At 37.7% G+C, this 13,079-nt stretch overlaps 1 protein-coding gene across 8 annotated transcripts in view; it reads left to right on the top strand.

The window, feature by feature from the left end:
* The window catches only part of LAMA2 (laminin subunit alpha 2), a 376,025-nt gene that overhangs the window by 219,978 nt on the left and 142,968 nt on the right, over positions 1–13,079 (top strand). For all 8 annotated transcript variants that reach the window (XM_054197441.1, XM_054197439.1, XM_054197436.1 and 5 more), the window contains exons 17-18: positions 3,759–3,886; positions 9,343–9,429. In XM_054197441.1, coding sequence (XP_054053416.1) covers positions 3,759–3,886; positions 9,343–9,429 — 215 coding nt within the window. The remainder of the gene's footprint in view (positions 1–3,758; positions 3,887–9,342; positions 9,430–13,079) is intronic.

Below are 13,079 nucleotides of genomic sequence, written 5' to 3'. Positions count from 1 at the left end.
TAAAGCCTCTGCAAAATCCTGCTTGCATTTGTAACACCAGGAAAGGGAATCATCCATGTAATCTTGACATTATGGTAGTTTGAAAATGCCAGAAGAGCATAGTCATGCTCCTAAAGACTCAATACCATTGTCTGGTCTAGACGGCCAGGGAATATGCTAAAATAGGCACCCAGGCTTACCCTTTCTGCTTTCTTTAACTAGCTTGAACTATCAGTTTCCCTGGTTGTCTCTGTGACAGATATCCCGAGGAAGGGCAGCAGCGTGCCAAAGGCACTATCTTGGACTCAGTCATACTCCCTGACTAAAGTTTTATTTTCGCCACTAGCCTTCTATTCAGCCTGTTTCTTTCCATACTGATACACTCAGCTGCATATGCAGCTAAGCAGGAGTGTATTTCAGTGTGAGTTTAGTGATACTGGGCATAAAAATTTCCATTTGGTTTCTTCAAAGACAGGGAGAGCTGTCTCCCTAGGAAATGGTGGAAAACACACTCCAGGACATCAGCAATAAAGTCTTTGGTCAACAAGGTCTGAGTTGTTCATAAAATTTTGGACAAAAATAAATTCCACAGTCTTGTTTACTCAGAGGTTGTCTGAGTGAAGTTTAATGGTGTTTGGAGATAAAAGACGTCTGGAAAATTGATGCATTCAAAATTGTTTGAGATCCAGTACCTGGAATTTGAAAGCATAAAGATTTGGTCATAAAATCATTCCTGGCCACAAAGCCTCTCTGTGGAACAAGGCATTGATTTTACCAAAACCACTAGATCAATGCGTTGGAACAAACTATATTTCCAAGAGAATAGAAGGAAAGCATATATAATGTACTGAGCGGGTTAGGGACAGTTCATCATGATCTTCTTCACACCCTTCTTCATACTCGTGACACAAAAAAAACCAATTAAATGTTCCTACAAACACAAAATTAAGACGTCATAGGCTTAAGCATGTTTTAAGGAAACAATCTCAGTATATTTACACATTGCTAAAACTAGATGACGCTCAAAACCGTTGCTGTACATTTAGCAAGTTTCAAACTGAAATTCAACCAATTGATATCAAGAAAACACAATTTTTTCATGAGTATTGGTGGTATCTTTAGAAGGGCTAACAACTCATCTACTTCAGTACATAAAGTGATCTATAAATTTGGCAAATTAATGTTAATTTTAATGCATCACTGAAGAGAACTGGCAAATTACGTCACATCTGTGTACTACATAATCCTTGTTCTTTGTCCTGCAAAATCCAGACTGGCTCAGGGAGAAAAGTATAGGACCACACAAGATTGTTACTTCTCAGATAAACTCTGATATAGACACAGTGCAACATACGCTCAGATTTTGGTACTATATGTGTGGGGTTCTTTTCTTTTTTGTTCTTAAATTTATTTATTCATGTCAAGGAAGTATGCAGATACAGAGATATGGATTGAGGAGAATTAGACACAGTACACGGAAATGGCTGATGTTAGAGTTTCAGAAAATAATTCATCAAAGAGAAGAAGGGCATCTCTTTGTAACGTGATTTTTTTTCTTACAAAATGGAAGATTTTGGGCTTTTTACTGAAAAAAAAGTAGAAGCTGCAAATACCACTCTGTAAGAGATGTGTAGCTTTTAAATAGTGTGTTAGTTCCTCTCACTTTAATAACATCCTTGGCATATAAGCCGTTCATATTCTTCAAAAATATTAAGATATGTCTGAGGATATTTAAAGCTAAATTTAACACAAAAGAACAATCCATTATTTTTCAGAAAAAGTACAAATAATTTGACATGATGCCTTAAAAAAGTTGAATTGCAAATTTTCAAATTTTTCTTTTGAAACATTTAAATTATTTTTGTCACGTCTTCTTTGAAAAGCATATCTTAATGTTCCCAGCTACTTTTTCAGTATGGCCGGTAGATTCTTTTTGAGTGACAGCACCTGAAGTAACAATCAAATGGACTTAAATGACCTAATGAAGTAGAGTTTAACCCAGCTGATGGTTTTAAAACCATAATTTTGTTTTCCTAAGAGTTTCAATCGTTGGTATTAGCTCACAATCTACCAAGTATGTGAAAATATAATAACGTGACTAATGCTTTCATTTCAGAGATATGCTGATTGTATACATAAGCAATAAGAATGCACCCTTTAAAACAGCAACAGCATTTCTGGAGACAGATGCTTTTGACTCCAGTGCGCTCATGACTGAAAAGGGTATTGTGCTTTTTCAGCTGCCCAAATGTATGGTACTTGCTATGCAGACCACAATGCAAAAAAACTTTGTACAAATCATTGCAATCCTGGAAAGTCGTGAAGAAGGAATCAGAGTTCCTTAGAATCGTGCCATTTTTTAAATCCTTTATTGAGGATACTTTATGTCTTTCAGACAGTAAGGCTGTTGAATATCATGCAGTACCATATGCGTGATTTATTAAAAAACTGTAACTTGCTCTTAAAAATATTTCAAATTAAATCATGTTTGGAAATACCTGTGCTTAAAAAAAACAAACCTAAAGAGTTCTTAAGCAGCAGCTTGGGTGAAACAAATTCTAGATTTGATCCCATTGTCTAAATCAGATCAGAACACACCCCGTTAAATAAAATCTCTCTCATGGCTTTCATTTTGGTCTTTTCAAGTTGCTGTATGCTTTTTCAGTCTATACCCAAGCACATCAAGACGGCATTTAAGAACCAAAACCATTTCTCCCGCTTTCTGTGTTTTTACACTGTGGAAGGGCTACACTTAGGTATCTTGTGGTAAATAGCACTGAAAGGAATAGTGTGGTATGCTAAAAAAAATAGTGTGGTATGCTAAAAATGTGGCAAAAAAAAGGGAAGAGTTTAAACCGGAAAACTAATTTGGATCCTGACAAATTATTTAGAATTTCTAAATCCTGCATGATGAAGGGGAGGAAGAGTAGAAGGGGTAATCACTCTTTAAAACTTGGTTCTTATAAGTCATCATGGGAAGCCTGTTCTCAGAGGACCGATTCCCATTCTGCCAAAAGATCATTTCATTTGAGATCAGGCCCAATGTTACATACAAAAACGCAAATCTAGTGCTGCCACTTTTATGTTCGATGTTTCATATGCTCAGATAAACTGTCCCTTGTATTAGGAAAGCCAGTCACATAGAGGAACACAAACTGTTGGATAGGGCCCTATATACAGTACACTCTTCCTTGTTTCTACTCATAAAATCGAGTCTGGATGCTATTCTAGCAAACAAGCATTAATTAAGTAATTCAGGCTTTGCTACTGTTCACAAACATATTTAGTATACTGCTAGCCATATACCTTGTAAAATGAGATAATTCACTTAGATGTGAAATGTAATAATTCATTTTTATAAATAACGTAGTCTGAGCTGTATTTCTGGGATTAGCATTTGAAAACTGTTTCTCACAAAATATGGCCTGTTGTAATATAAACCTGTTTTGTGTTGCTCTGAAGGTTGTTTTTCTTTAACCAAGCTAAAACAGTAATGCAGCTGTTGTATGGTGGAAAGATACAGGTCTGCAGTTAAATATTCTTTTTGTTTTACATAGAGAAAACTTATCTAAAAGAATGCAAATACCTGACGCATATGAAGCACTGATTGTGACAGCTAACCTCTAGAACTGTTTCTCAACTAGCAGCAGAAAATTAGAATATACATTGCAGACCTCTTAAAATCCTGTTGAGAGGAATGGGCTAGGTGAATGACCTTCAAGGGCTTTCCATATGTAAGGTCTCTAATTGTGAATTTCTACTTTTCACCTTCTGTTTAGGACTGCCAACACAACACAGGTGGTTCATATTGTGATAGATGCCTTCCTGGCTTCTATGGTGATCCTACAAGAGGGACAGCTGAAGACTGTCAGTTGTGTGCTTGCCCCCTAAATATACCTTCTAACAAGTAAGATGTATATTTATTACACTTTTTTCACTTAGTAAGTTGCATAAATTTTTAATTTACACTTTTACATATGCACTTGATTTTTTGGGGTATTTTAATCAAACAATGTATTCTGCAATATAGACTTTTATTCTCTTTTTACAATTGTACAGACTGCTTAGTTTCACAGAGAGGCAAAGATCAAGACAATCGCTGGATGAAACTAGGCTAGAAAGAACAACACAGAATTTGGATGACTGCTCTTTGAATCAATAACTAACACTTGCTTTTTTGTCCTTCTTAAGAGTACTGGTTTCTAGTTTTAAAGCTGAATTTACAGATTTGATGTGTGGGGTTTTTTAATAAGTGACTTTAAAGTAATTTTATATTGATCAGATAGAACAGTGATTTCTTCTGCTTTTAATTTTCCTTTTCTTCCAGTCAACATTCAATGATAATGTTGATTTGTTTGGAATGTGAATTCAGCCTTAGATCTTGCAAAATCATTTGGCATGATGTAGTTAAAGAAAACTGTTCTGCATCTTATCTGCTTAGCTTCTCTTGTGCATATTAAAAAAATGGAAATCGTGTCTCAGTTTGAATTAGCGTGTTTATGCCATCCAGTATGGCTTCAGAGTAGAGGAACCCTGGTGCAAGAATTATACAGAAGAGCTGCTGTGATGCAACACATGCAGTAACTGTTCAGGAATATCGGGAACTGTTGAGTATGTGTCTGAGTTGTTTGCAGTGGTAACTAATGCTTGCCCAAATTCCAGCTGCAAATTGGATGTGTCTCCCTTCTGAAAAGAATCACTGTTAGTCCATATAAGCATTTCAGAAGGATTGTAGGATTGTACTGGAAGATTGTAAACTATCCCCAGAGGCTGTCCCATCACAAGCTGTTCACACAGCTTAAAGGTGTTAAGTGGCTATATAAGCTGATAAATCCACTGGAGTAATTTTTTTTTTCTCCCTTCAGCCCTGCATTTTCTATTTCACCCCATTTTTCCCAAAACAAAGATCAGGTTCTGTCAATGAAGTGCACTTTACTATTTAAGAGTATAAAGAGTACTTCTTAAGGTTTACAGGGCAAAATGCGTTGCTAACACCTGCACAGAGAGGGAGCTCTGCAAGATGCAAGTGAAGAAGAGAACATCATCTGCATGGCAGTGTGCCGACATAAGGCACAGATGAACCAGATTTTGCTCTGAAGTAGTTCAGGCTAACAATGTTGCCTACAGTGGCATTGTGTCCTATGAAAATTGCACTCATCAGGGCAGGATTAATCTAAGCACTTATCAGCAGAAATTCCAGGGTATTGTAGAATGGGAGACTGCCTTCCTGTTATCACAGCTCTTCAGCTGGTTTTATTAGGTATACATGGGTTTATTATGTCTGCCGCTCAGGTATGGTTCCTCTGATGTCCTCGTTCCTTTCACATACTTGATATTTCCTTGCATAGTTAATTCTCTTTCTCTTGTTTGAGAACACTGTAATGACAAAGCAGGAAAAAACACTATCACATTTATATCTTGTGCAGATGTGCAACAAACCAAGTCAAATAGATTGAATTTATGCTTTTATTGGCAAAATGCCTGGAGACCTCTATTATGTATTCATCAGAGTTCTGGCTGTTTTACTTTCCTTTTTTGAAATTGAACAAGACAGTCCCAATTTTAATATTTAGTTTAATTGAAAAATATAGGTACAAAACAAACACAGAATATAAATGTTCTTGAACTGTGATACTGTGGGAGTCCTGAACCCTACAGTTTAGCCCTGCATTAGAGTTGTCCAACAGCTTCCTATTTCTAATTTGAACAAAAGCAAAATGGTGAACAACATCCTCAGGCTTTGTAGAACTCAAAGTAAGGTAGAAGCTCTTATGACTTTATGGTTCTAGAACAATTATTAAGTTTGTTTATGAGGAAAAAAAGAGGTTGCTAAAGATTTAATGTGTTATCTGAAGGCTGTTAAAGTACTCTTTTCTTTCTTAGGTGGCAGCGAGTTTTTATGCTAGGGATAATATATGTAAACAATTCAGATTCCTTCACACATCCTTCGCATAAAAATTAAAGAAATTTCTACCAAGCTCCTGTCACTGTACAAATGCAGTATATGTCATGTTATTTCTGAGTAACCTAGCAAGTGACTAATTAATGTACAAATTATTATAAATAGCTGACTATAGATTTTAATTCTTGTAGTATTTGATTCCTAACATGGCATGACAGGGCATCTGTCGGTCCCTAAGCTTAATACTAAGTTCCTGGTGCGTAGAGAATATTGTCCATGTAATGAATCTCCGGGATATATTTCTATTAAGAAAATACTTTTGTCTTTTATAGCAGTGTCTTATTTCTTTATGATGTTTATAACGGCTCCCATCACTGTTTTCACAGCAACTGAATCTTTTTCTTTGCAATGCCACGTAAGATGGAGGAGAACTGTTCTATCCATTTTAGAAATGTGGTGGTGTTGGTGGTGTTCTATAATTAAGTTAAGCTGATTTAACTGCTGTTCATTCCCTCTCCTGTTTCCTAATGGCAGCGTTTTCCATATGCAATCAGTGAAGCCAATCATAAAACTGCCTTCTGAAGCATAACAGTGATAAGTGACTTGCCATATGTCAGAAAAGGACCAAATCAGGAAACTAAAATTAAGTTGTCTAAGCTTGTTTTCTAGATCCTGGGTTGTATTTTCCTCTGTTTGCATGTATTTCCATATTTGTACTTATATGATGCAAATGAGATCAATATCCGTATTATAAATGGCATATGTAATGCATGCTTGACTTCTTTGTTTTATCTCTTCTCATTAATGCATCACTCTTACAAACTGTTCTAACACTCTTAGTCTTTAAAGAGTTTCAAATAGCTGATTTTTTTTTTTTCCATAGAAATTTCCAGTCACACTACTATATAATTCTTTCTACCAAATGTTGATGTCTAGGCCAGTTACTGCATTTCTCTTGAAGTGGCAGTAAATTTAAAATTGGTAATGAAGACCCTAAGAGGAATGTTTTATCACTGAAAATGGGAGATAGAAGATATCTCACTCAGCCTGGGAAGGTTACAAGTAAACTCATAGCACATGAACTGGGAATTCGGGTTGGTCTCAGAATTTTAATATTTTCTTGGAGGATTAAAGAAAATAACAATTTTTTTCCCAAGAGATGTTTTCTATAAGATACTTGTAAGCCTTTAGGAAGCCCTGGCTTCTAACATAGAGCTATCACAGGTACATACCCATGCTGTGTATTCATAACTTATCCCATCTCCTGACTGGTATTAATGTTGTTACCTTATGTAAAAACTGAAAGAGTCATGATGAATCAAGAGGGACTAAGATTTTTTTGAAGGTTGTTTTGACAGATCAATACACACTGTTCATTAGTATTTATCACTAGCGAGTAATGAAATTCTAAATGACCAGGAAGATAAACTATTCTTTTCTTACCCTGCTCTCACATATTTCCTTTATAGTACGCAAATGGGAATTTCTCAATATATTAATGTTTAGTGTTGAGATGTGGACTGACTATTAAGTCAGAGAAAGAATCACAGGATGCTAGGTCTGAGCATAACCCTTAAAACATGGAAACTGTGCTATTCGTTATTATTGCTTAGTAATAATAAGTACTTAATTATTATAATCTTTAAAATTTATGCTGTGGAAGTCAGAGCTCTTGATGGAACTGTGGTACAGTTGATCTTTGTGCAATGGTATAATGAGCTGTGATAGCATCTCCACAAAGTTTCCCATGTAGCTCTTAGAAAGAGTGAGGTTGGGACTGACAAGAAGGATCTCATTTGAAATAAGTCAGGTGCTGCTGATTTAGATTCAATGATAATGTGTGCCTCAGTTGAAAATTGCTTTCATTGCTATTTAGAATTAACAATTATTGCTTCTTCGACTGGCTCCTCATGCGTTTGTGAATCTATTCTTAATTGAATGACACTGCAAAACAACACAAATATAGTCCTTATGGGAGAAAGGAAAATCCCAATACCTATGTTTACTGGACCTGACCTTCCCACATTTTTCTTACTGATCTCTTGTGTCTGTGGGATAACTTGCCCTATGACAGGCAGGGTATTTATATATGGAAACGATCTATAACAGAAACAGAATAAAGAGTAAATGAGGTCAGATTGTAGGATGGATGCTCCTGAGAAGTGGCGTCCAGTCATCAGCAGTTAATCATGTTACATGATCCTAATTAAGCTTTTCTGTCTTCCCTGTGGCTATGATTTTCCTGAAACTTTCATTTTATACCCTGCTTTAATTTATCTGAGGTTGGATTATGTCTATTTGTTGTTGTTATTGTAGCATGAACTTCTACCTTGAATATACCTTCCTTCAGATGTCTTTGTTAGAGCAATTGTATTCCTTCTCAACTTCTATTTTCCTATGTTACAAAAGATAAGTTTAATGTCTTCTTTTCAGATAGGTGCTTTGTTTTCCTGATAGGAATAGTCACCACACTATGCACCTGCTCCTGTTCTTTTCTTTTCTGTTTTTTTTTTTTTCTTCTCTTTTTCTAGTTTTCTATTTGGTTGACCAGAATTGATTACCATTATTTAGATGAGGCCCTATCAAGGTGTTTGTATGTCCCTATCCCTAGTAATCCAGAATGATAGAAGAACAGCTTGCCTCTTCTGTGCGGTGTTTTTGAGATTGTCAGGAGTTTCCTCAAAAGAGTTTGTTAAGGGAGAAAGATTATGGAAAGCAAAACGCTGAACAGTGAAGGAGCACAGTTCAGAGTTAAACATGACCATCAAGAGGTGGAGCTTGCAAATGCCTATGGTATCCTTATTTATAAAAAAACCACCACCACCACACCAAAAAAAAGCCCAGCTAAAAATAAGTAGAGCATAGCAAAGAGGTAAAGCTTTCTACTCTGCAGGCTATTCTTAAACTTCAGCGTGCTTGTCTGGCCTGTTGCTGGAGGTCACTGGCACTCAATTTACTCAAATGCACTCTCTGGGAGCTGCACCAGATATTTCCCTTTGTGCTCCTCCCCTTTCTTGTTCACTGTGTTCCCTTCACAGCCGATTATACACAAAGTTAACTGAGCTTTCAAATAAGTTGTCCTTCAGGAAGATTTATATAGGGGCCGCATTATGGCATAGATTGTTTTGCCAGGCCCTCGGGGGCACAAACAAACAGCTGTACATTCCTGCCTTTTTAATGGTATCCAGACCACTCGGTGGCAGGCTCAAGTCCCGTAATAACAGGCTATTGGGATGCTGCCATCCGTTACTCTATATTCAGTGTCGCAGAAATAGCAGAGTCATTCCAAATTTAAGTTGCTGGAGTCAAACTTAAGCCCCATGTCCTAGATCAGAATCACTTTTCCTGAGCACTGTTTTGCAAATTAACAATCTCTGAAGTGGGAAGAGAGATATGCTGCTGATCATCTTTTCTTTATGTTTCTTCCTTGTCCCTCTTCTTACCCAATATCAACAACACAGCTTTAGCCCGACATGCCATTTTGACCGAAGTCGTGGATTAATATGTGATGAATGCCCAGCTGGGTACGTGGGACCACGCTGTGAAAGGTAAGCAAGCACCATGCTTTTAACCGTACGAGAGCTTAAACAAAAGTATTGATCACATGGGACTGTTCTACCTTTTCATTACTTCCTCTTCTTGTCCCCTTTCCTGCGTTCGAAACTCACTGAAGAAATTCTTGTGCTTCTTCCTCTGATATTGTTTCCGTGCATTTGTATGTTTCTAGCGCTTGTTTTATTACTTCATGGTAAAGTGCAAAGCTTCCAAGAAGCATTTGCTGAGAAGTAAGCGTCTTCTTTTTAAAAGGACTCCTCTAGTTTTTCTGTCACTCTTCTGAGATCTTTATAGTTATTTTGTCTCTTGTCATTTGAATGTTTAGAGCATGGTGAAACAAATATGCAATAAATTACTGATGCCTCTTTTAGAGAAGGTAATATGCAGTGAAAATACAGCTCTTCTAGTAAGTTATTTGTTGATTTTAATTAATTTTTTAAAGATTAATTTACATTTTTGTGGCTTCTAGTTTCCCATTGCAATCTTTATTTAGCAAGTAGAACAAGCTAGGGTTTAATGGCAAAATAGATAATTCCTTGTCAAAGGCATAGAAAAGCTTAATATATGTTTCCTACACTTATTACTACCTATACAAAAGACAAACAAAAAGATTAATGCCTAGTCTGTCTTTGGCTATGACAGGTCTGAGTGACACGTTAGTACTGAGAGGGAAAGTTCTCTCCCCTTCTTATATCCTGTTATTCTGAATGGATCACATGGAGAATTTAAATGAAACAGAAGGCTCGTGTGAGTGCTGGTGCTAAGCTCCTGGGAACTCCCTTCCACAGGAGGTGAGACCACATAGCAAGGGATATCATCACTGTGTCTGCACGCCCTTGGTGTCTCTTTGTATTTCACATGGATGGAACAGCTTTCAAGAGCAGTTAGAGTGCCAGGGGACCCCTGCTAGTTGTTTGGAGGTCATGATGAATCAGCGTTGGTTTTGGCTCCAAGATCCCAGTCTCCTGTGACCCTGCAAATGACACATTTTTAAGAGGGGCTGGGGGAGCCAGATAACTGTCTAACACCTGGCTAGACAGTTATGGGGCATGAAAACATGTCACTTCTGTTTCTTAGTAGGCTTTTGCCATTTGGCAATTCCATGAGCTGCTTGCAGCATTTTCCAACGTAAACCATAAAAAAATGTAAGGCTTCTTAATGAAGACTTACAGTATTCAGGCTGAAATGAGCAAAAGGAGGCACGAACCAAGAGGAAGAGCCAACCAGAAAAGCAGGAACCTGACCATATGCTGTGAATCGCGCCCTAGTCCTGTCTTCCCAATTTACATTTACAACTACTTCCTTTTAAATCCCCTGTTGTGCTCTATCTGCCCTAATGCGAGAGCGCAGGCTGTTACCTGTTTCCACCCATCATCACTGAGTCTGCTCCTGCTGCGTGCTATTTCTGCCTGTCTTTTCCTGTCTGTCTTGGAAGTCATCACCTTCTTTCAGCTAGTGGGCTGTGAAGTTAATGACGGCAGGAATAAATCACATCAAGAGCACTTTGGTGGCAGTTTGTCAATGCAGGGTCATTGACAGCTTCCATTAGCAACAAGTGCTATTTCTGAGTGGAACACAGGCTGTAGATGCAGTAGGACAGAATCTGAATAAGTGGCAGGCTTGGATTTTAGCCTGATTTCCTAAGCAAGAGAGGCTAGTGTGATCTTTTTTGTGCATGTCTGTCTGGCTGCCCACAAAGACATTTGAACGTATAGGTCAATTTCAACCAAATTTGACAGAAGGGTAGGAGGTCTGAAAGATAATAATTGTTCCGGAAGGTTTCGTGAAAAGAAGTGGCTGAATAGAGGTTAATAGATGAGGACATGTCATAGCTAAGGGGGAGAACACTGTGTGAACTCACACCTGATTAAACAGCAGAGAATACATGAGAGAGAGAGAACGAGAGAGACAGAGAGATATTATTAAATGCTCTGCCCATAAGAAAACTTTCACAGGGCAAGGAAAAAGCACCGCTGTAGCCTGAGGGATTACTCCCTGCTGCATAGCAACATCCTGCAGCAAATAATCAGCCCTCAGCCTTGTAACTGTAAGATATAAATCCATTGGAAATTAGGCCATTAATTCCAATGCTCATACAACTATTTGCTTTTCAATTGTAACAAGTTGCTTGGAAATGCCCGCAGCTGTCAATAATAACGAACAGGAGAAAGTGTGTTGCCTTTTGCTATTAATAGTGATTGTATAATTGCTAAAAGAGTTTACATGAAATTCTCGTTCATTTTAGCAACTGCAAAGTGACTGACAAGTGACCTGAGATACATGATTCGTTAACTGAACAGTCCTAAATTATTGTGAAGTACCAAGTATCGTAAGTGAGCATACACAGTACTGTGCTTATTATTTGGCCTCCAAAATCATCCTCTACCCCCTAGGGAGACAGGATCTTTTATTTATTTATACATTTTTACACCTGAGTTGTATAAATGTCAAAAAAAAATTGCTACTTTTCTCAGTGGAACTCTTCAGGAAAATGTTGCCAAAATTGCTCAATGTTCTGAGGGGTGCAGTTCATACACCATCAAAATTATTGCAGATATAAACTTGCTTGGGAGCCCAGCTTCACCATTTAACCCTTTTCCCCAGCAAATTAGACTTATGTTCTTCCCTTGCTCACTGCCCACTTTCCCAGGGGGTATGAGATAGGACAGACATTCTCCTAACTCCATAGAAAGGGTATATGAGAATGTCAAAAAACTGGCCTTTGAACCCAGCACACTTACACGATGATGATATGTATTTTCCATCTACACAGTCTTGATAGGGACAAGAGCACACAGTTTTAGGGTAAAGAAGCAAAATGAGTGAGAGTCTAGTTTCTCCTGTAGCACTCCTTTATTTATGAATGTGGTTCCAGTGACCTTTTCCTCCTAGAAGGAGAGATGAGAGGGCAGTGTGAGTTCAGTGGGAGAAGAAGGGTGAGCTGGGTCATGTTCTTCCTTCCCACTTCTGCCATTCTTCAGGTCTAGCCCAGAGTGCCACCAGCCACAGTCCCTTGTGAGTCCCTTGGCTCCTTCTAGCTAGGATAATTCTTCCACTAATGCCAGAAGTACAAGTCTGTATTGCAGTGCTGATGGGAAAAGGGTCAAACTTTCAGGAGATATGCTGCAACAAATGTGTTACGCAGGATTGTTTACAGCTTGCAAAGGTAGGCACTCTGACCTTTAGAAAATGCAAGATTTATGGTTGGTCATACAACAATAACATCTGTGTTGTGCACCTGGTTAAGATTTTTAACTGTGTGTTCACAAGCCATTTCTCCACAGGGCTTTTTCTTGAATTTGTACAGGGGTTGAATGCACATAAGTTTCAAAGCAACTGTAAAAACAGTATTTCCAGACTTTAAAATGTTTGGATTTAAATTAACTCTGTCTCAAGGGCTTCTTTCCAGTAAATTTAAAGGGATATATCAAATAGGCCTGCATTTGTGTACATATATGCATATGTACACAGCACCATACAGACTGCTATGAAGAAAACTAACTCCATCCCAGCCAGACCCAGTACGCATAGATACACATGTATTTATATAGTAGCCCTCTATTTTGCACTAGTTATGCCAAATAAAACCGAACAGTGTGAGTCACAGACACACCTGTATTTTAAGGTAAAGGTGAGGAATAGA

This window comes from Rissa tridactyla, chromosome 3, assembly GCF_028500815.1.
Source record: "Rissa tridactyla isolate bRisTri1 chromosome 3, bRisTri1.patW.cur.20221130, whole genome shotgun sequence".
NCBI lineage: Eukaryota > Metazoa > Chordata > Aves > Charadriiformes > Laridae > Rissa > Rissa tridactyla.
Note: the sequence above shows the minus strand (reverse complement) of the source record. Positions and strands in the feature narration are given on the sequence as shown.